We start from the raw sequence: 24,107 nt of genomic DNA, 5'->3' as shown, positions 1-24,107 counted from the left end.
AGGTGCCACATTTTTTTTATTTTTTTTTAGTAACATTAAAATGTCTTAAAAATCACAGAATCACAGAATTGTAGAGGTTGGAAGGGACCTTGAAAGATCATCGGGTCCAAACCCCTGCCAAAGCAGGAAAATGGACAACTTGTGTAACTATTTTGCAGAGTGCCTTCTTTTATTAAGAAATATTGCAATACACAAAAAAGTATCATTTTTTCCTCATCTTCATGGATTACTTAGCTTCTGACAACATTTAAGCAACACAATAGCCTCTACCTTCATATTCTTCTCATCTATTATTTCTCCATCATCACACATGCATTATAAACTCTCCTGTTTAAATTGCCCTTAATTTATTTTTTTATTTTTAAAATCACAAACAGACGAGATGTCAGGCAGATCCAGGCAGGCTACAAGCTAAACAAACAGCCCCTTCCGAACAATACAAATCACTTACCCCAGCTGTAAAATTCCTTTGTGGGCTCTATGCTCTATGTCAGCTCTATGCTGAAGTCCAGTGTCTTCAATTAAAAGCATTACCAAAATATCCCTCATTTACTTCTACACCATTTCCATGAAGTGTTTCTCAGTGGAACTGAATGGTAATCAAACTAGTTTCTAGTTTCAGTTTGAAGCTCAGAATTAGAAGAATAAAACTGTGTTTTCTGTCCATGACATTTAGCAGCCTATGAAGTTAATGTGGAGGCAAAAATCAATTCCAGTATTCTTTTATATAAGAACTTACTACCAAAACCACATTTTGTTTGTGAAGCTAAGATGACGTTCCTGGGAGTGGAGTCTCAAAACAAATAATATTGCAAAAAAATCAAAATATTTAAATGTTTTCTGGAAGTGATTCCAGTTCTACTTCACCTAAGGGATGCTAAAATGGGTGTTTGGGTGAACGTTTTTTTTAATTTTTCTTTTAATTCCATAAATAAGGGTATTTCTTCATACAAAGATCTATTTCTACAGAAGACTTTTTTTTCTTTTTCTTTTTTTTTTTTTTTGGAGACAGTTCATGGAGTGGGGACAAAAGCAAACAAACCTTTTTTAAAACTCTGGTATCCTATGTTTTTCATGCTAAGGTTGTAATAATGACCAAATTGAGGATACATTTATTCTGTTAACTGTTTTACATGTCTTAGGGACAGGGGACACTGCTTGTCCCTGAAGGATCAGCACTGAGCGAGTTCCTTTTTAGAAGACACCACTGGTATGTAACAGATATTGTGCTATGTAACAGCAAAGGCAAGAAGAATCCACTATCATTGCAATGTCATAAAACAGTTCTCTAAGGCTGTAACCACACAGGTTACACTGTGGGGCAGGGAAGTTCTGGGCAGTCCAAGATTCTTACAACATGATACCATTTTTTCTCCAGGGTTTCATGGCTGCTCAGTTCCTCCGCTACTGAGGGAACTTGGCCTCACCTGGAGTACTGTGTCCAGTTCTGGGCTCCCCGGTACAAAAAAGACAGGGACCTCCTGGAAAGAGTGCAGCGGAGGGCCACAAAGATGATACAGGACCTGAAGCATCTTCCCTATGAAGAAAGGCTGAGAGACCTGGGTCTCTTCATCCTGGAGAAGAGAAGACTGAGAGGGGATCTTATCAATGTGTACAAATATCTGAGGGGTGGGAGACAGAAGGATATAGCTAACCTCTTCTCAGTGGTTTGTGGGGATAGGACAAGGGGCAACAGTTGCAAAATAGAACACAGGAAGTTCTGCACCGACATGCGAAAGAACTTCTTCACGGTGAGAGTGACGGAGCACTGGAACAGGCTGCCTGGAGAGGTTGTGGAGTCTCCTTCTCTGGAGATATTCAAGGCCCATCTGGGCGCCTACCTGGGCAGCCTGCTCTGAGGAACCTGCTTTGGCAGGGGGGTTGGACCCGATGATCTTTCGAGGTCCCTTCCAATCCCTACAGTTCCATGAAAAAAAAATTAAACAAACAAACAAACAAACAAACAAAAAAACAACAAAAAAAAACTTGGTTGTCCTGCAGCCCTCACGGAAGCACAGTTCCACTGCACAGTAGGGCAGAGTCTCACTATGAAGGGTGGATCTAAGCTGCTAAAAAGCCAAAGTTTTGGCCAATATCCCTTAACAGATAATATTACAACTAGTTATTATGGGCTCTTGCCAGCTGTTTTGGCATGCAGAAAAGAAATAGAAATTGCATCCACCCTTTCAGCTGCATTGACTGAAGGCTCTATGATCACAGAACCTCTCTCACCATCTTCTAAAGCCCACTTTGCTCCCACAGAGATTTCAAGGCAAATTTTGACTCAACCAGTCACACTAAAAATAGAGACTGACATCCAATCCCAACCATACAAGCAAGGGAAAACCCACAGGTAGGAGACAAGGTATATATTAACCAAACGGTGAAACATACACCATCAAACAAGGAAGAAAACTTTTAACAGTCACTTGTTAAAATATTGGCACAAATTTATTATTATTATTATTTTAAATAAACCTCACCTCTTGCCCTGAAACTGATTACCACATTTAGTTATTCCTGAAAAAAACATGACGTATATCTTCAGCACAGATGGATTTGTAAGTGACCAGTTTGCAAAGGCAATTTCAGTTGCCATGACATCTCCATTCCCATGTAATGGGAACTTACTTCATGCATGTAGAGAAAGGAACTCTTGATCTCTACACAATCTAGATACTTCAGTTTGAATACCATTATTCAGTATTCAAATTCAGTTTGAGTACCATTATTAAATTAGATAATACAGTGCAAGAAAAAAAATACGTTTTAAAAATACATTTCTTAATATATGTTCATTCAAATTTTTTTGTCATCACACTAGAAATAGCTAATGTGCAATGTTTGGTTTCTGAGTTTTTATTGGACTCCTTTTAGAAGTTAAATAAAACCACCTCACTTTATTTCATGACATATGAAGAAGCATACAAAATAGTCAATTCTTTGTATTTCAATTCCATTAAGTATTGCAGTAGTTCTGAAATCCATTAGTCTATGTATTATTAATTTTTACAGATTAGTTGAGGAGTGAAAAATTCAAAAATCAAGTGTTTGAATCAAAATTATTTATTTTTTTTTCATACCAACAGTGATCACAATCTATTGTGATCACAAGCTATTCAAATAAGTAAACTAAGAAAAGACGAAAAACGCTTCTCTCACAAGCTATTAGTGTCAAAAGTTGCTTACTGTATCAGACTGGTTCCAAACATTAATCAATATCTGCTGTCTGTTCTGTGTTTGGGATTTTATTTTAAGTTTTTAATCAGGAAAAATATGTTGCTTAAAATAGGTCATATTTAAAATAAAGTCATTGTGATTAAGTTCACACTTCAAAGTTGAAAACATTATTTTAAGTTGCTCAAAATATTTAAATAAATACTTATTAATTAAAAAAAAAAAGTAGAAGTATTTTTAATTCATGTTATAGTCTCCTTTTACATGCCAGAACTGAACGCTACAGTTAAGGCATTCCCCTCTTGCTGATTCCCATATTTCCCTTTCACTTTTCTCTCCCTTTCTTTCCTTAAGTCTAGTCTCTCCCTTCCTTTCCCTAAGTCCAGTCTTAAGCAACCCAAATAATACAGAGTAAGGTAAGCTTAGTATAATGGTTTCTCCTGAAGCCTTTTCGACAGTAAATTTTCGTGATGAGGGAATTCTTCCACTTTTAAGCTCATTTAATGCTCCCTTAGAGGTAGTAACAAGAGTTATGTTTCCCCCTCTCATGGGATTTTTCACTTAATCTTGCATTCTTACCTTATCGAAATAATTTCTTCTCTATGAAGCGCTGTTGGTGGTTTTAACCCTTACCTGTACTTCAAGATCTGATTACAATTCCAGCTGTTAAACCACACAAGTAATTTTTGCCAGATACTAAGTTTGTAAGGACCAGCATTAGAAACAAACTCAGGATTAGTTTGTTTGGGTACTACTACAAGCACCTAGCTTTGTGCCTGGATGGAGTCATTACATTATATGGAAATAGCTCGGTAATCATTCTGAAGTCCATTTGTTTATTAGCTACACTTTGTTTCTGGCAGACATAGCCAAGTTTTGCAGTTATTCATCAACATTTTGTAACAGAGACTGTGCTGTCTTCCAGTTGAGCAATCCCAAACTGAGAAGATTAAAAAACAAAACACCCCCTCCCCGCCCTGAACAAATAAAAGCCCCCTTCCCCCCCCCCCACCAGTGGTTTAGCAGAATTTTCTGTATTTGTCCAGATAAATGAATGCTCCAAGTTATTTTTCAAACCACTTCAAACATGATATCTTGATATTTTAAGCAGTAAAAAACCCACAATGTTTCATTAACTGAAAACTTAATGTTTTACTTACGTCAAGAGAGCCTTCATTTATAACAATTAGTCCCATGTTCTTTCTCAAAAGTTTACAGGAGTGACCTGTTAAAAACATTTTGTTTTCAACAATTTGTTTCACTAAGTCCACTAAAATATAACAGCACGTTTTTTCTTTATTTTCTTTATTTTCATTTATTTTTCCTCTGTAGGGGACAGAAGACTGCCCCATCTGAAATGACTGGTAAAAAAAATACTTCTCATTCTATAAGAATAAGACATGCAGGTAGTATACCAGCATGGTCAGAACTTGCCTTGTTGCAATTTGTGACTGTTGTTTTTTGTCCTTGTGCTGAGCACATGTGACTAAGATACATGTTTTCTGGAAATTCCTTTCAGGTAGTTGAAAACAGCAGAGAGATCTCCCTTAACTTTGGAAATCTTTGGAATGCAAGCTGCATTCTCATTCTTTTCTGTTATCTTTGATGCTTTAAGCAGAATTTGTGCTATGAGTTAGTGATGCAGGCTACCCAGACAAATAACTATATGCTATTATTCATAAAAAACATGACAATATTGTTATGACATGTATTTCCTCAAACCTGAAAGTACTAATGAAAATAACCACAGACTAACTGTATCATGGGCACATATAAGGTTATTTAAGTTCAAAGATAATTATACTAATAAAAAGAAACCATATAATCAAAATTACATTTTAGGGCACACTTAGGCTACTTATTACTGAAATGCTGATATGCTCACATGCAAAGAGTATTAGGTCTTAAATGCAGCTTTCATGTATTAATATTTAAAAATACAGATTTATCACTGTTTGACTTAGTTAATTCATGATTTCCTTTTACCCCCATTTAAAATAAAAGGAAGCTACAAAAGGAAACCTCTGATTGATGGTAAAGATTATAGTACTTTAATGTACTAAGAAGAAAACTGTATGCTTTACTTTAGTTAAGATCATGGTCACTACCAGCTTTCCTTGAAAGAAGAAATACAGGAAGGAAACTAAAAATTCATTTTCTTAATATTACTCCCCTCTCATTGTCAAAAAAACCAAACCATATATTCTTCATCAATTTAAATGCTAAAAAAGCACAAATGCCCATTTTTTCCTCCTAAATCTAAATCTAAATCTAAATCTAGATTTCTAAATCTATCAACAAAGTAATCGAGTAAATGTATATATAATACCGATATTAATGGCAGTCTCTTGTTTGTCCCCAGTAAGTATCCAAATTTTTATGTCAGCTTTCATGAGTGTCTCTATGGTCTCAGGCACTTTGTCTTGTAGTTTATCTTCAATTGCTGTTGCTCCAAGTAGCTGAAGATTCTGTGGATATAAAATATTCTGTACATGAAGTTGTTCCAGTTTAAATTCACTTTTAATCTTTTAGTGTCTTTTGTTTAACTTTTCATGTTTATGAAAAGATTAAATGTTATTAAAATTCATGAATCAGACTAGGTAACCACTAATAAATTTCTTTGAGTATATTCTTATGAACTTTAAGTATCTATGTGTTGTGATAAACTGCCAACTGTATAGCATGAACACTACAACTTCACCCAATTATAGGTGAATACCTTGTTCAGCAAAAGCTGTCCCAGTGCAGGGACACAAAAGTAAAGCTAATAGGGTGATTCCAATTCTGTCTTCTGCTAATTAAAGAGGGCTTACAGAGAAGCCATCCTCCTCTATGATGTAAATAGTGAAAGAACAAGTGTCAATAGTCACTTTCTGCAACAAAAGAAATATAAATTCATGAAAGGGGGAAAAAAACAGTTCAGCACTAAAAAATATAAAAATTGCCTACTGTAGCTGGGAAGACTCCCTCCTTGGAGACACTCAGAACTTCATTAAAGTGCTGGACAACCTGGTCCAGCTTTAGAATTAGCCCTGTTCTAAGCAGTGGGTTATGACTAGATGATCTTCTAATCTTAACTTTTCTCTATGATCATTATACAACAAAGCACATATTATTTCTCTGTTAACCACTTTATCCCACAAAACAGCAACCCTGAAAAAAAATAACAGTAGCTCAATGCAAAATCAATACTTTCTGGGAAGCAAGTTACTTGCTGCAAAAACTTTGTCAAATTAATCTTCATTTCAATCATCTCAACTACAAGGAGTATGTGATGTATCTGTCAGTATACCGCTAAAGCTTTTTCTGTTAAAGTGTTATTTCTCAATGGCTCGGATTTCATGGTACATGTAAAGACAAATTTAGAAAAAAAACATCAAAAACAACAACAAAAAACAAAACCAAAAGAAACTACTCCCCCCGAAAACAAAAACCCAGGGAAATGCACATACTTTTTCAATTAATTCATAGCTCTCCTCAAGTTTGAGCGCTCTGTTCTGTATTGCTGTAGAAGCCCGGTGATAGACATCTAACCATTCTTGATAATCGCTTTCTGAAATCTCAGCTACAGCAAAACACAGAGTTCTTAAGCCTACCGAGAAAGCAGATAGTTTGATTCAATATTTTTTAAGTTTCTTCCTTGATATGCCTACAATGAGTAAATATTAACAGTTTTTTTTCTCCTGTATTTTATGTTTGCTTGTGTCTGATTTTCAACATATTGCTGCACATCTTGAATAAGTTTATTTCATGCATCTAAAATATAAAATGTGATAAAAAGAGAAATTTATGCAGGAAAGTAACTCTTCCAAAGTAGCTGAATTTAATACAGGTGTTACACCTCAGGAAAAGATGAAAATTTTGCAAAACATTCAACTTATCTTAAACTGTAAAAGAAAAATGAAGCTGATTACACTTGCTGAACAGATAACATACATTAGATGTTTAGGAACATCACAACTCTAAGATTGAATTATACTCCCAAACTATGATGGGAAGCAATAACTCTGTAATGAAAGTTAAAATATATCACCACAATTTTACAAATTCCCCCTCCTTCATCCCTTCCCAAATGTCCTTATGAAGTTATCAGTTGAAGTTAGAAATTTACCATCTAGAAACCAATTGTGAATCCCATCACATTTATTTTCCCATATCACAGATTATTCCAGCTTTCCAAATTCGTAAGATCTTTGTATACAGGCAACATTTGGAGATTTAACTTAATCTAGTAAATACTATATAAATATATATACACATATATATATACACACAGACATGTATATGTACTATTTATACTTCATAACAGATTTTTTCCTTCACCATAAACCTAGATTGAACACTACAGTGAGAATCTGAGACTCTAAAATAAAAATAAATAAATCTCTTTTCTGACAGTACAGACTTAAATTCAATTTAAAGAGACAGGTGTGAATGTCCTAACAGTTTGTTTTCATGTATCACGAGATTCTTATGTTTCTAGCACATGAAGTTGGATGTGTCCTTTGTTATTTACCCACTATTCTCTAGGAGATGAAGAGCATCTTAACCAAGGGTGGCTAAACACAATCTTTATTTGTTCACAGGCTTCTGCTGTGCACAGACCAGCACCAGCAGCAATTCTGAAATAATCCAAGAGGCTGGGCATAACACAATATGTCTGAAATTTAAGATAATAATATAATATAATCAGGACATAAATCACTTGTAATTCTAATATGTTAATAACTGAGCAGTATTAGGAACACTGCTTTTTACCATCTAGACCTAAAGAACGAAAAATTCAGTTGATGTTTTATTTTTTTGTTTAATATGAATACATTAGCAAGATTCAAAAAAATGAATATGAAGTGAGAAATGACATGAGGAGGAATTATGACTAATAGCACTTTGGTTTCCATGATTCTTTCAAAATATTTTAGGCAGGTGATAAAACAAAGAGAAGAAAATCAGCATGTATAGAATATCAGCAAACATGTCCCTCAACACATTTTTCCTTTTAAATCAGAGCCTCATTTTTTTCTATTTTAATTTTTAAAAAAGTTTCTTTTCATTTTAATTTAAAGGAATCTTTCAAATAAAAAGTGGAAAATAGAATATCATTAAATCTGCTTCTTAACAGACTGGAACAACAACACAGGAAAATTATACACTTTCTCTATTTATCCAAGAAGGCATTAACACTCAAGCTTAATAAATGCTTAAATATAAATGCCAGCCATGCTAACCACTTCGTTTTTGAACAACACACCAAGAGCATGCAGCAAATGCCAAGGACATACTGTACTGCCACATGAGAAACTTTGCCACGTCATTGGCTGTAATTTAAATCTGATGCAAAAATAAATACCAATTTCATTAATCGATTCCAGAGAGAGGTGTACTTTTTTTTTTTTTAAGATTAAATTTAGTGTTTTTGAAAGGTTAGCAATTCACTTCTGAACAGTAAATCCTTTCATCTCTTTAAAAGAAGGGTAAAAGAGCATTTGAACAAATTTCTTAATACTAATTTATATGAGCACTGGTTTTAAAGAAGGGCAGGATTTTTCACTTTTTATTTTTATTTAATTCAGTCCAAGCTGACTGATAAAGAAAAATGGTATCATTTGGAACAGTGATTTAATGAAAACAGTAGTTAAGAATTGATATATTTTTACCTTTTCTGTAACCAAATATATAGCCTTATGACCCAAACTAACTGATCGCGGTTTGACTGTTAAAAAACTGTCCCAAACTTAGCTCGTATAACTGGATTCGTAAGGTCAAACTATGCATCTGAGGCTTCGTGTTGTATTATCAGTCAAATTTCTTTGGTTTTAGTTGTGTTTTCAGCTTTCTTGCAAAGAAGGAAATTTATTTTTCTGAAGAAAGAAATTTATTCTAAGTTTGAAACTCTCTAAGGCTAACCAAGTGTTTCCTGCAGAGATCTTGATACGGAAAACAAGCAAAAGAAAGATCTCTGGCTTGCTTCTGCTGTCCCCTATGAACTCAAGAGCCTGAAGATGGTGACTACAACACTAAACAAAATGCTTAGTTCCATAATAAACCACAATAGAAAAAAATAGTTAAGTCATATGCATAACATACAGAAAAAGGATCTCTCTTGATATAACAACATCTGAACAGACATCAGTTATGAAAAGGTAAGGAAAGTATTTTAGGTAAAGAAAATATTTCAAAGTTTGCTTTCAACTATAAGCTTATTTCTTAAAACACATTAAAGATACTTTTAATGCTCCATTAACAGTGTATTAGAAAAAACTGATGAGGTAAAAAAAAATGAATTTCAGATTACCATAACTCTCTCCCAACTCATAAATAAATGAAAGCACTATGATACTTCACAGCACAATTCTATAATTCATGCCCTTCCTCTTCTGCTCCCCTTTCTGCTATCTTTGTAAAAAGGAAGAACTAGGACCATTGATGGAAAAACTAATACCAAAACAGAAAACTTTCTACAGTGTGGTTTCATGCTCGTCTATATTGTGGAATTTACTTTTATTTAATAATTGGCTGTTTGTATCAATAGTCTTAATTTCATAGTCTCTTACATTTTACTTACCACTCCTACTTCATGAGCCATAATAGAGCAACTGCTTTGAAAGATTGGTTGCTAAAAAGTAGCATATGGAAAACTAGTAATTACAATTCTGTTACAGTGAGTGGTGACAGAAAAAAATACATTGTAACGTTGCCTTAAAAACACTATGCTAGTCATATGCAAGTATATTCACTTCCGCTGCTGTTTCTTATGCTACAGCATTCATTGTGTGAGGGAGATTAAAGTGATCACGGACGATGAAACATTCACTAAGACAAAAAAATGTACAATATGTTTTCTGCTCTTTGGAAAAATATATTGTGTTTAAAAGCCTCTGAAGTGTTGTTTTCTGTCTTTTAAACTTACTACTGAAGCTTTTTCAGAAGAAGATTATCTTTTAGGGAGGCATTACTAAAATGTAATTTTCTAACTTCATGTGAAGAAAACATTACAGCAACAGAAAACTGCAAAACTGAATAGTTGAACAGTAACCACATTTGCATTTAGTTTTAAATTGAATAGTATCACCCACCTTCTGTAGCAAACTGCTCTAGATGTTTTAAGGTGATTTCTTTGTATTTTGAACTCTCAGCAAGGCGGTCATAAATTACAGTATCCTACAACATAAATAAAATGAACACAAAACAATTTAATAGAAAAATGTATTTTGTAGACAATAAAAACACATAGGAAAAAGTGGCAGAAAAATATGCAGTACTGTATTAGTTTACTTCAGTACAAATATATAAATGAATAGAAGTTAATTTATTTCAGTGGAAGGAAAAAAGGACACTCTAAACCCTCTGAACCTCTAAAATTAAAAACTACATCACAGCAGAATTTGTCTCTCCTACATGTTTTGCTGTTATTTCCCTTCATTTTGAAAGGTACAGTATCTTCTTTTGTCTTGCTGTGCGGATTATTTTGATCTTTTAAAATGCTGTCTCTGTTTTAATATTAAGCTCAAAATGTAAAATTACTTTTGCATAACTGTCATTCATAGGCTTTTGTAACCGGCTTGATATACAGAATGCTAACGAAAGCTTCTTGCCTTCTCTTGAGAAGATGCAGAATGGAAATTTATATTCCATCAACTTTAGCTTTTTAAACCATTCAGGAATTAGATTTGCATCACCATCCCTCCTCCTATCAAACATGAATTTAGATATGGACCAAGAACTAATGAGAAACCCTGCCATTCCTATATGCAAGCATGATTAGGCTATCTTCTGATCTTACCTTCGGGAAGATTTACTTCTGGCATAACACCGATGATAGGTAAAAATTCCTATCTAGTTGTTTATACTAGATTACTATTCCCACCTACTGATTCATGCTCAACAACCCCAGCAAGTAAATGATAGGAAACCATACCTTCATCTATTTTCTTGGAGTACAGAAAGAAACAATTAGTAGGAAGTATAAAGGTATTAGTCGAAGTACAAAGAACACAGAAGTACAGAATGAACAGGCCTCTCTCACCTTCTTATGCAGTTAGTAAGGAAAAAAATAAACTAGTTAATCACACTAAACAACTACATAATAAAATCATGTAAACTGAAAAAGGCATCATCCTCTCCCATCCCCCACCAGTTTCAATGTTTTGAAATTCTACCATGCTAACAACTTTTTGCTTTTGTATGTTTAAGTGCATGTTCTTTGATAAAGTGAAAATATAATAAAACTCACAGCTCCTTTGCAGTAGAGTCTTAACTTTCCTGTTGGCGTGCGAACTATCACTGACATTCTCTTCCTAGAGCTGAAAGAGAAATGAATGCCCAGTAAGTGGGTAGTTAATAAATATTTATATTTAACAACATTTTACCTACGAATATTGATATATAAGTTACATAATTCAAAAGAAAAGGAACAAGGCTATTCTGAATGATGTTTTCAGGTGACTGGGATGGAAAAAAGGATTCGCTATCTAATAACTAGAATTAATGCAGTCTTTTTGTGCACTTCTCTGTAGGTCTTTTTCCTGTAAAAAGGAATTTAAGAACCTTTACTGTCACCTTAATATTATTAATATTGTCTACTGATCACAGAAAAGCATCTTATGGCATAAAGCATATGTGACCAAGATCATAAAGACCACTTCAGCATTTTCTTCCTTCCCAGCCAAACAGAAAGAGTCCCTAGTATACTGTGCCTTGTTACTGTCATCAGAAAGTTCAGAGTTCTATTCATCACACATTATTTTAAGCATGCTGAGATTTAGAAGGTGCCTTGCCTCACGTTAACTACTCTCTGACTCTCAGTTCTTAATGAGATCTATGTTTTTTTCTTTCAGTCCCAATGACTGAAGTCAAGGTAGGAATGGGAACAAAGGATGGACAAGATGGTCACGTTTGCTTTCTGTCTTCCCTTTGAGGGCCTCCAACAAACTTACTTTAGATTCAATATCATATCCAGTCAAAATGTGTATTTATACCATAATTCTTTCAAACTTTTTTTTTTATTATTATTATTTTTTAATATCTCCACAGGAACTATTTAGGGAACAAAAATAATTTGTCATGCATACAGCTCACAGTAAAATACACAAAAGAGATTGAAGTAAATGGTCCTTTTATAAGTTCAGTTCCTGTTGGGAACTGGATCCCATTTATAGATCATCAAATACCATTGTATGAATGGTTTCTGAAGTTCAGACTGCCAACGAAAACATCCCATAAGTGGAATATATGGAGATAGGTTAAGGAAAGAATTTTAAAATTACTTGTGAAGTAACTGCCTGATTATTATCTTCAAGAAAATCTTTTCCTATTCCACCTATGTGTGCGCTTTGCTTCAAGTGGAGATCTGAGCAGCAATATTTAATTACATTTCTACTGTGACTATTGCATAAGACAGCATAAAAAGACATTAACTGCTGCAACTCTTTCTTTATTTCTTCTCTAATCTAAAAAATCTCAGATAAAACCCTTAGACAGTGTCCAGTTAGGGATTCACTAAGATAACCATTGAGAAATTCAGATAATCTAAATTGCAATTATGTTGCTTAAACTTTCTTTAAAATCCTGAGATTCAATTGATTCCTGGTATAATTGTTTAGCTTATAGCTACCTTAATTCATTACATCAGCCTGAATGTTCAGCTAAGGAAAAGAGGAGAAACCTGTTATCTATCTATTTATTTTTAAACATATGTATATATATGTGTATGTATATATATATACTGTTTATACAGACACAAACACACACACACACACTTCACAGCTAAAAATTAAGCAGTTTTGTACTTTTCTTGTAATACAACAAAATTGCAATCCTGAAGTTCCGCATACAGCTGCATGCCTATCAATCTACTGAAGATGATGCACCAGAGAATAACCAATGCTTTCCTCTAACCTTCCAAAACTTGAGCTGTGAATACAGACATGGAATCTTGACTGACATATATTCTTCTTAGCAAAACTGCAATAAAGCTTATCAGCAGGACTTACTGTCAAGGACTTCTAACTTTTTATGAGCCTTTTTACTGCAGTGATAGTCTTAAGTCTGTTTTGTGGTAAAATAAGAAACCATAAAATTGCGGTATTACATGAAACTCAGTGCGATACCATTTTTTTGTTTTACTTTCTTCACATAGGAGAGACAATAGCTGGTAATTCCCATGGAACTGTCATGAGATTACAGCTCAGCTGAATCATTGTGAGGGGACAGAAACAGCCCTGATAGGCCCTCTGTTACTTTGCAAGGCCTATCTACAGTTTAAGATGAAACTTTCATCAGAGTTTATCCACACAAACACAAAAAACAAATATTACTCCCAAGGTTTTGGTACATCTTCTGTCAGCCACTTTTCCCCTCCTCCCCCTACATTTACAAGTATCAGTCTTCATTCAGAAGTCAGAACAGGATCAGTACATTCTGTCCCTCTTTCAATGATGGAGAAGAGATAAGATCTGAAATGCTCTAGGCGGCCTTCAGTCTGCACAGTATAACAGCCAAGGCAATGTGCATTATTCATAAAACTGATTGGGTCTAAGACTTGTCAAGCTATTGATGCATTTCAGACACATTACAGTGTTATTCTACATCTGTCTGTTTTTCTCTAGACAAGGAGCTTTACCCTATAACTACCACAGAAGACTTATACTAGAATATGGAGATGTGCTCCTGGGATGCAGAGGAAGATCAGTCATTAAATCAATAGACGATGCATACTCCAGATATTGAAATACAATTACTAGGTCTATAGTCATCAGTGAAATTAATTCTGGTGCTAAAAATTCAATTAATTCCTCTACGAAACAGATACAATCAAAACCTCCATCAGCAGAACTGTGTGTGTAATGACACATTCTTGCACTGATGTGCAATTTCTACACTGAAAACGGACATAGCTTATGTTTACTGAAAGAAGGAGTCACATACTGAAATTCATGCTACCTTGCCCAGGTGAAAAGACAGTTTATGTACTCAGCACAGGGATAACAGTAAGCATAAGATTTTCTCTGGTTTTGGATCCTTAACTGACATGACTTGATTTTAACTTGGTTTTGGCTCCCAAGAGATAGCTGCACTTTTTCTATTTGTTATAATTTCAGGTGACAGAATATGAGAATGAGCACAGCATTTCCTTCCAGGATTCCTTCTCCTGACAGCATGGGGAGCCCTGAACAGCACAGGGTAAGAACGGGGTCTGAAAAACTCTTCAGTTCCTTAAACTTGGGGTACCACAGCAGTTGTGGCATCTGAGCAAAGTATCTGTTGGAGACAAATGAAACTGAGTACAACTCATAAGGACACTAGTTACTCCACAGACATTAGCACTACATTTCAGGAATAATTCCCAGCTGCGTTAGGATTATCAGTTGTTTTCAGTATTCTCACAAGCCAGTTGGACTGAAAGCTACTGCCTTAAAAAGGATAACTATCATATTGTATACTTCTGTTTTCACAGGCACACTTCTGATCTCTGCAAAAACAGAGTACTATAAAACACAACTCTATCAAGCATTCCTACAAGTTTTACTTCTGTAACTTACTTCTCTGAAGGACTACTCTATCAAATATTGACACTGTTGTGCTCTTGTTGAAGAGTCTTATCTGGTTTGTACTGGAAGGCAGTAAGAAATTAGTTTGCATTTCTTCTGGGGAAAAAAACACCGTAGAACACCTGGAAGCTCTTAACTCAGGAGGAGTCTTAATGGTTACAGATTACTACTCTGAAGGTACATGCTGCTACCCATACATATGGTGTTACGTTTTGAGTCAAAATTTCTCCTGCTATGGAGCAAGGGTGACCTCTAGTGCTTCCAACAAGTCAGTTCCAAGCAAAGCTAAACCTAGAAAAAACAACAGCTATAAAAACAGAATGCATGGTAAAGTTTTGGTGGTTGGTATCCACTGAAAAGCTCAGTCCTCCAGAGGCTAAGATTCAAAAGGAATTCTCGATTCTCCATGAAGTATCACTGTTTAAAATATAGTTTTAGACTGACACAGAATTTTAAGATCTATGAAATCAAAAATAGGAACAAAAGAGGAGGAATCTTTTACTGCTACCCCATGAATAAAGTATGAACTTACACAAATGCCAAACTAACAACATATAAGCAGGTGTGCAACATGCTTGATAAATTTCCAGAACAGAAAGTGAAAAAAGTGCCTACAGGAAAATGAAACAATGGCGGAAGTCTGAAAAATGTCAAGTATGTTCTCTACAATATAGAAAACATTAATGTTAATTGTAAGAAGTCATTAAAATACATTCAGAACTATAAACAAGGATGTTGCTTTTTTTTCCCCCCACTCTGTTGATTCTTCTGTTATGCTTTGCATTATGATTACTATTATTATTATTATTGCATTATTATTACTACTGTTAGAACTATAGGCAACTACTTCTGACATTTCACACAACCTATCCATCTACAGCCCCTTTTCTATTGCTTTGGATTTTTATTATTTGATCTTTTAGAATCCTCAAGGTAAACTCAAGGGAAACGTAAGAGGACAAGGAAAGGCAAACAATGATCACTTTCCGCAAGCAAAATTAGAAGGAAGTATTCTAATAAAAGAAGAGCTTCCTCTACGTACAATTCTCTTCCCCATCCTGTGCCAAAGTAAGCAATAGAACTACATGAATACTTAAACCACAGATTGCATTCATAGATACTGTTTAGAAAGATTTATACAACAAATGAAATGGCATCTCATGCAAGCCTTTATAATTCCAATAGCTTGGACAGGAAATTTTTACTGAGAGTAAAATATATGTTAATCTCTTTTTCCAAGGAAATCCACTAGCCAATGCTCTAGTGATGCTGCTCAGAAAGGACTGGTCTTCAGTCTAGATTATTTAAAGAAGTAATAAACAAGTACATTCAAGATCAAATACAAAATTACACTCTATCAGTCAAGTCAAACACAAGTTCTCTCTAACATTTGAAGCTTTCCCCCTGCTGTCAAATTTCAATTATTTTTCTATTTCAGATGGTGTTAGGGCTTTCAAAAATACATTTAAAACTTCAAATATTTTACTATACTGCCTTTTCACATCAGTTTTTGAGGTTTTGCGAGCAAATGTTTTTGAAATTGAGCAAAAGCAAAAGTGGAAAATATTAGACAGAAAGGAGATGACAAAAATATATGCCTCTGGAAATATTTTGGAACAAAACCAGAAGCATGATCTTAATCAAGTGCACTATTTTGCCTATGGTATCATCACACGCTATTTCATTATAGAAATAAAAGCCAAGCCTGCACACTTTGCTTGTACAAGTATCAAAAATGCAAATGTTTACCCATAACGTAAATTCATTAACTATGTTCACAAAAAGGTATTAAGTGCTCAACAAGCTGTTTACCTTGTAAATTCCAGCACATTTAACAGTTCATATCTCTCTTCTTGTCCCAGCTGAAAAATAAAAAAGATAAAAATTAATGCAAAAAAACTAAAGCAGAACAATCAAAAAGAAATAAACAACATCTCAACAGATAAGTACTATGATGCATTTATTCAGAAATTATTTAATACGGTAATAGTAAATACAGAAAATTATAATGGTACCCCAAAATACTTACAGACTCTATGATTACTGAGTCAGGTGTCCTTCCAGTGAATACAAAATGAAGATGCCTGGCTGCTCTGACCAATGCTCCTTCATCTGCAACAAGTTAACCAGTAGTACTTATTTTACAAGATGTACAAGAAAACTGTTAGCTTACGCCATGATTTAATTGATGCTTTCAATTTCTTTTTTCCTTTAAAGATCTGTAAGACTAGACTCAATGCTGGTAAGTAGTCTTTGTTTCTCCTGTTAAAACTGTGACGAAATTAATTTACAGTTCACAGAAAAAAGAGCACATCTCTCAGTACAGTGATGAGAACACACTCTCCAAAGCTTTAACTTGAAAACTGATAAATTATGCATTCCGGTAGATGCAATGACACTGCTTCATTGAAAAACGAGACATTCTGCCTTCTTTCTACCCCTAAGCATACCTTCAGGGACTCAGATATTTGGATGCTGACTAAACATTGCTTAGAGAACAAACCTCACATTTCCTAAGTGCCTTATTCACTAGGGAGCTGCACAAGGTACTTTCCCTTTTATGTAAGTTGTGATTTAGAAGAAAAGAGTGATAAATAATTCCAGTAAATAATAGGTAACTTCAGTAGGTACCTTCGGGAACCCAGTCTCCAATAGGCATTGGCTCTCTCCAAATGGTTTAAGACATCAAAACAGAATTAGCTCACCGATGCTAAAAAAAAAATGCTGCCACGGCCCAGATAGCTTTATTTATGGCCCTACCACTGTCCATGTCTTTCAATTTTGAAGGACAGAATTGCCAGATAGATGGCCACCTAGGAGTCGGGGCAGACAGGGATGACAAAGACTGAAGAATATCTGAATCACGTAATATATTTCAAAGATTTTGCCTTGGTACGTTGTGTCCCATATTCAAAAGTTGTCTATGAACCAAGATAGGCTTCAACTAGTCCTTTTGTGCTATGATCTTTTCTCAGTCTCTAGTAGACTTGATCACTACTTTTATCCTATTAAAATAATTTCTTGTTCATTTTTTATTACAAACAGTCTTTGTGCTAATTACCATGGTTACAGAATAGGTTCACAAGCAAGGAGAGTTTATCTCCTGGTTTGATTTCAATTTGCAATTGAGCACTTCCTTTGGACTTCCTCACCAATCTGATGACAGCTTATGGATGCTATATAGTTAATTACCCTTTGTCCTCATATAATTCGCAGGACATCCATATATATATTTTAAAGCAAATTAGAAAAGTCTACATTCATATTCTTAGACAAAACTGATTCTAGCTGACATTTTTTTTTGAGGGATATGATTTCTTTTTTAATTTCAGAAGATACTTCAAAATAAACAATACATTTTAAATAAAATTTTCTTGTTGAATAAATAGTTTTTATTATTTTTAAAACTTTACTACATGTTCATTTAGTTATTTGACTCTCACCTGGAGATGCTGCTTGATATACAATCTTATCACCTTCTCTTTCTGGAACTGCTGTATGACATACTGCCATCATTGTCAAAAACTCACATATTATAGGTGCAGTTGGCTAAAAAAAAAAGTCAGGGAATGATTAATAATTTAATCAGTAAGCAATTAAAATGTAATAATATGGACAAAGAGTAACAAAGAAAATTTTAATGAAAGATTTCTCTCTCCTTTAAACTAGCAAGAATTAAATAAAACAGACATTATCTATCTGTACACCGATTTCAACATGCAAAATAATTTCTTCTTTCTGTACCTCAGTATAGGCAATGTAGATTGAGTTTAGTGGCATTCACTATCATACAGTCAAAAGCAAATAACCAGAAACATAGAATAATTTAAATAAGCATTTTATAGGGAAGGTAAATCTGAATGCTGTATTGATAATGTAAAATGATTTCACGGATAATTTTTATTATTTACTGAAGTCTCTTTGGATGTTGTTTTTATTAAAAAATATTCCTTCTAACATTACTTTTGCCTAACACCTTATTTCTTAGCATATTTTTGAGAACCTTTGGAAAGATGTAGCAACCAAACCTGAAAGCCATTTGGAAAACGCTGCAAGGTCAGGCAACAGTTTTTAAAAGAAGATACTAAGATGAGTATCTCAGGCACTTCAAAATCTACAAAGCTAAGAATTTCACATGGTTTAACCAAGAAAGGGGAAAAGAATGTTTCTAAGCAGAAATAGTTGTCTGTTTTTGAGTAAAAAGAACTAACGCCTTATTAGTACAGCTGAAGTTAGCAAATGAATGAACTGACTCCTGAATGATTGCTGAAAAGAAACCACACTGCATTCCCTTCTAAATAAGCTCAGTTGCCACTTTAACCAAGATTTCTCATTGCATATTTGTAGTATTTCTTTACACTACTTTATAAAATATAATAATCTCTGAAAACCTAACCTAATTCCACAGTACAAAAACACTAATGGGTGACTTGTAAAGCTCAGATGAATTCAAAGCTTTTCATAATCAAACACAGGCGCAGATTCCTGTCCTCTCCCAGTGATGCCCCCAAGATGCTCTAAAGATCTATTCAAAAGGCTGAACTACAGATTCTTATCCAAATCACTTATAAACATATTCAACATATATTGGTGAAACCTCTTTGAATTCTTTTAATTTGTGCCTAAATTTTAAAGACATACACAAATGCCTTTTTTCTCTTTTTTTAAAAAAGGTAAATAGCTCATTAGATCTTGCTCATATTACATAGATCTAATACTGTGTATTTACCAGAAAACTCTAAAGATTCAATCACCTGTGCACCAAGCATTTTCTAGACAACAGCAGCAATAGGATGATGCTTCTTCAAAGCAGTCCACGTAACTAGCACTGAAACTGGCCTGTGCAGGTAAATACAAGAGCCCCCTCTGCTTTAGATATGCTTGAGAGTTGCACTACTGTACCAGGCATTTGAGGCTGCCCCAGTTGTAGGAACAAAATGCTTCATTGCCTGCCAGTTACCCTGAAATTACCCTCAGGGAAAGATAAAATTTAAGGAAATAGGAGTAATTTATTTACACTCCAAATATAGAACAACAACACCTGCATTGATAGTGTAAATGTAAAGTGTAAAAAAAAAAGTCTCTTGTACAAATGAAAAAAATAAATAGTAATGGTGGTACTGCTTCTTATATCATAAACCTTGTATCACAAACCTACTAATTTTCTGTTAAATGTATTTTCTCTTTGGGGCAAAGATTAGTCTCTGGAAACATGTGACAATGACAGAATGGCCAAGGTTAGAAGGAACCTCTGGAAGATCCTCTAGTTCAACCCCCCTGCCAAGCAGGATCACCTAGGGCACACTGTACAGGATGGCATCCAGGCAGGTTTTGGATATCTTCAGAGAAGGCAACTCCACAACCTTTTGGGGCAACCTGTTTCAGTGCTCTATCATCCTCACACTAAAGAAGTGCTCTCTCATATTCAGCCATCTGTTTCATCTCATCATCTGAGCTGATGATCTAACCTTATGTAAGCGTGTACACAAAAACAATGTATATAGTTAATTCCTGATTCTTGTCTAAGCCTGGGCACTGAAATAATTAGTCGTGTCGTGAGAGAAACTTAATTGACTGATCCTGAAAGCTTTGACGGAGATCTTGATGTTGTATGCACAGCATGACTTAAGATAAAACACCCACAGAATGAAGAATGTAAGACTTATATTTCAGGCTTAGAAAATTCTAAATCAACTCTACGGAAGATAAGATTAGATATTATTTCCAATTGGATATAATTAACATATATCAACAATGACTATTATAAAAGTATTCATGAAGGCATGCTGATTTTGTGTAAGTACGTTATGTATTTTCCTTCAAAGGACATAATGTTTTGACATAGTTGTAATTTCATAAAACAACACTAATTGTTTCTATATCACTTACATGATTGTTCTGAAGGTTCTCCAATAGTGATGAGTCACTAAATATCTTTTCTTCTCCATTTTGTGAGCCCTGCCTAGATATAATGAAGTAGAGATCACCATTAGTACATTCTTAACAATTCATATGCAAATCACATATGTTACCATGCTAGGATCAAAACAGAAATTTTAGTTTGTAGATGTTACAATAAAGGATGCAGTCACACATGCTGAGAAAATGAAGTGAAAAGAGAATTTGTTTCATTACCCCAAACTTTATCTAATTTTAATAAACCTTGATTTATGTTAAGTACACTCAAATCAAGGGAAGTTTTTCTGCTCAATTTAGGTAATGCAGGATGAAGTAAAAATCAGTCTACACTGTAAGACTGGCTCCTGATCTCCATAGGACGAGATTATTGGAAACAACTTTGAACAACATATACCTGGACAGGTTATATTTCTTTGAGAAATTAGCAGCTTTGGAATATGTTAGCAAGGGTCTGCAGAAAAGAAAGTCAGGTACCTGAAAGGGGTAAGCAAACTGAGTTCAGGCATTATGGAAGTCTGAACAGGGATGGTTTGTTTCCTACTGCTTGTGACCAAAAAGGAGCCTAGTAAACTGATTTGTAAAACACAGCAACAATGGTGAAGTAGCAAAGGATTGAAGAGACACAAGGTGGAAACGGTTCTTGAGAAATGAAGTCATGCACTGACTTTCACATTGCTCAAATCTTGTGGCTGAAGCTGAGAGCTCAAAAGAAGTTACTTCTAGCAAGACCTGTTACTACAGCTGATTGTTGAGTATCAAGACAATCCAGTTGAGTTTGGGACCTCAGTGAAAAAACAGTGCTGAAAATTGAACCCACTTGGAGGAAAGTGTTCATTATTTTTCGTTTACTCTGGATTTTGCCTTGAATCTTAGAAGAAACTGAATATATTCAGTGATTTTAACTGAAGTATAAGCCACACTTGTCTCAACCCGAGTCTAAAGATCTATGAAAAACAAAAGTGAACTGTTCTAGTACTGCATTATCACAAAGGAATACAAAATGACAGCACTCTGTATAAGTACTCAAGGACTGCTTTTTCCAAAAGCCTATTATGAAAGTGTGGAATTCAAAGCATCCTCAATCACCAAGATTTTATTTTATATATATATTTTTTTAATGCAAAGCAGTTGGATATTGTAGTGCTAGAAGTTACAGATTTCAGATACATTAGATTTATTTAGAGCTTAAGGCAAGCTTTGACTGTTTAAAGCTTTCTGACAGAAAGACTTCAGGACATTTTTCAGATTTTCAGTACCAAAAAAACCTGAAAAATATTTGCAGATATTGCTGTTTTCCAGGAGGACAGAATGTATTTCTAGTACTGAAAATAAATATTCAAAAGCTTTGGAATTTGGTACATTATTCATTTTAAGTCTAGAAAAGTTAGCCAGATTTATTTAATTATAATAGATTTATATACAAAAAATAATTTTCCTAAGTAATTTATTTTATGAATATTTACACAAATTTCACAGCTTATAAAAGGGATATTTTTAACTACTATTCAGGCATGGGTTCATTTTCCTATTTTAGATGTGCTTATTGAAATTTTGATGTGTATTACTAAAAAATAGCCTTATTGCATAAATATCTTATACAGAAACGTGCTTTATTTCACTTAAGCATTGCATTAATGAAACCACTCATTTGTGCACAGTTCAGAACACTTTTGTTTGTAATGAACAACTATAAAATATTATTAAATTATATATATATATAAAGTAATAATAAGAATGTTTGTAATAATCAGGTCATAACATTGAATAAGGATCTTCAGATCAGTTAAGTTTTTGGGGTGTGTATATGTACTACTCTTTTTGGAAATATGTGAGGGGATTTTCCAAATAAAAATTAAATCTAAAGAAAAAAAATGTTAGTTTTAAGCTATCAGATCAACCTATTTCTTGCAAACCTTTTAAATATAAGAAGACAACATATTACAGAGTTTTGGGTGATATATCTTGCAATGACTTTCAACAAATACAATAAAGATAATTTAAAAACTGTGAATGAAATTTTGTCCTGGATTTCTCTCACTTTATTTTGATTGTAAATAATTAATTAAAGAAAGAACAATAAGGAAGCGCAAGCCATCATGCAGATGGCAGCAGAAGGGATGCCTGGACTTAGCCTTTCCTGAGGTCCCTGTTCAGAGACTAATGTTGGCCTCAAGTGTAATTGTGTATTTTAATTGCAGCAGGAAGCAAAAATCTATTATTTTTTTTCCACTCTCAAACATAGATTATTTTTCAAACACAGTAGAGATTATTGCTGAACTATTGCTAGGTAACAGTAGAAAACTGTGATGAAAGCTACCATAACACCAGCTACCTTTATAAATGACAAACGTCTCTCCAATAATCAATTCTGACTTGTACAGGCTACCTGTAGGATAGGAGTAGAATATCTCAGTGACCCTACTAACAATTCTATCCAGAGTACACAACCTAATGCCATAGAATTCTTACATCATAAATTTGTGTAATACTTGGCTGGCCTGCATCAACTTGAAACATAACTTCTGAGTAACACATCTTTCACTTAGCTGTGTTTCTAAAAATCTCAACAGCTTTAAGCTTGAATCTTAAACACCACATACTAAATTACTTTTAGAGCTTACCAATCATCTGAAGGAACACTATAGTCCTCAGGCTCAGGGCAATGGCTGCACAAGAAGCAAAGGAGGAACAGAAACAGGGAGAGGAAAAAGAATCAAAAAGGCTAAAAAAATTTGATCATGTATAATAGAGAAGTTAGTTAATGAAGTTGTATGACTAAGGAAAGTTTTAGTAGCATCTCAACCGAGCATTTTGATATTGCCTAAAAAGAACAAAATATGCAAAAATATTATGTTTCTCTTCAGACTTTAAAGTATAATCGATCATTTTTGTTTGATTGGAAGCATGTCTACTTACTAACTTATACCACCTGATATAAGAGCATTAGCCCACTTTACAATGATAGCTTTATATTTGAGTACACATTTTAATAACATTTTTGTTTGTAAACAAAAGGTATTTTTTTTCCTATAATCCAAAGCTATGCTAATGCAGCTTATCTGGCTGAGTTCACAAAGTGTTTAAAAACACAGCTAGCCATTGCACATCGGGATTCAGCCCTGTGATGACACAGTTTTGAATATAACAATTTAGAATACATTAGAAAGAAGAGGCATAGGAGACACAACAGCCACTTCTATCCTTTTCCATTTTCCAACCTCTCATCTGCATCAATACAGAGAGAGAGTGATTCTGTTCCCTCAGTAGCTATGGTGCTGTAGTGGCTATGTAGTGTGAAAAGAAACTGCTTTCTAAACAGTGATGCTTATCTGACAAGCATCTGATATCTATATATTTTCAGAAAGATGTGGATAGGAGGTATGAAGTATAGGAAGAAGAATCAGACCAAATTATTATTATTATTTTTAAAGTACAGTCATATCCATTATTTATAAAGGAGAA

The 24,107-nt window shown here is 34.2% G+C and overlaps 1 protein-coding gene and 1 long non-coding RNA gene across 5 annotated transcripts in view; both read right to left on the bottom strand.

Moving 5' to 3' along the window:
* The window catches only part of ATP8A1 (ATPase phospholipid transporting 8A1), a 104,154-nt gene that overhangs the window by 43,281 nt on the left and 36,766 nt on the right, over positions 1-24,107 (bottom strand). For 2 of the 4 annotated variants that reach the window (XM_035323386.1, XM_035323385.1), the window contains exons 15-24: positions 23,267-23,311; positions 20,616-20,688; positions 18,170-18,275; positions 16,756-16,838; positions 16,539-16,588; positions 11,411-11,480; positions 10,254-10,338; positions 6,630-6,769; positions 5,507-5,645; positions 4,338-4,402 (exon numbers count right to left, since the gene is read on the bottom strand). In XM_035323386.1, coding sequence (XP_035179277.1) covers positions 4,338-4,402; positions 5,507-5,645; positions 6,630-6,769; positions 10,254-10,338; positions 11,411-11,480; positions 16,539-16,588; positions 16,756-16,838; positions 18,170-18,275; positions 20,616-20,688; positions 23,267-23,311 — 856 coding nt within the window. The remainder of the gene's footprint in view (positions 1-4,337; positions 4,403-5,506; positions 5,646-6,629; positions 6,770-10,253; positions 10,339-11,410; positions 11,481-16,538; positions 16,589-16,755; positions 16,839-18,169; positions 18,276-20,615; positions 20,689-23,266; positions 23,312-24,107) is intronic. The other 2 variants (XM_035323389.1, XM_035323388.1) reach the window with 1 other exon arrangement.
* Positions 366-2,410, bottom strand: LOC118165410. The gene is made up of 2 exons (XR_004750035.1): positions 1,987-2,410; positions 366-1,422 (listed from the first exon to the last, which is right to left on the bottom strand). It is a non-coding gene; the product is annotated as an uncharacterized LOC118165410 (long non-coding RNA).

The sequence above is a fragment of the Oxyura jamaicensis genome, chromosome 4, assembly GCF_011077185.1.
Source record: "Oxyura jamaicensis isolate SHBP4307 breed ruddy duck chromosome 4, BPBGC_Ojam_1.0, whole genome shotgun sequence".
Taxonomy (NCBI): domain Eukaryota; kingdom Metazoa; phylum Chordata; class Aves; order Anseriformes; family Anatidae; genus Oxyura; species Oxyura jamaicensis.
Note: the sequence above shows the minus strand (reverse complement) of the source record. Positions and strands in the feature narration are given on the sequence as shown.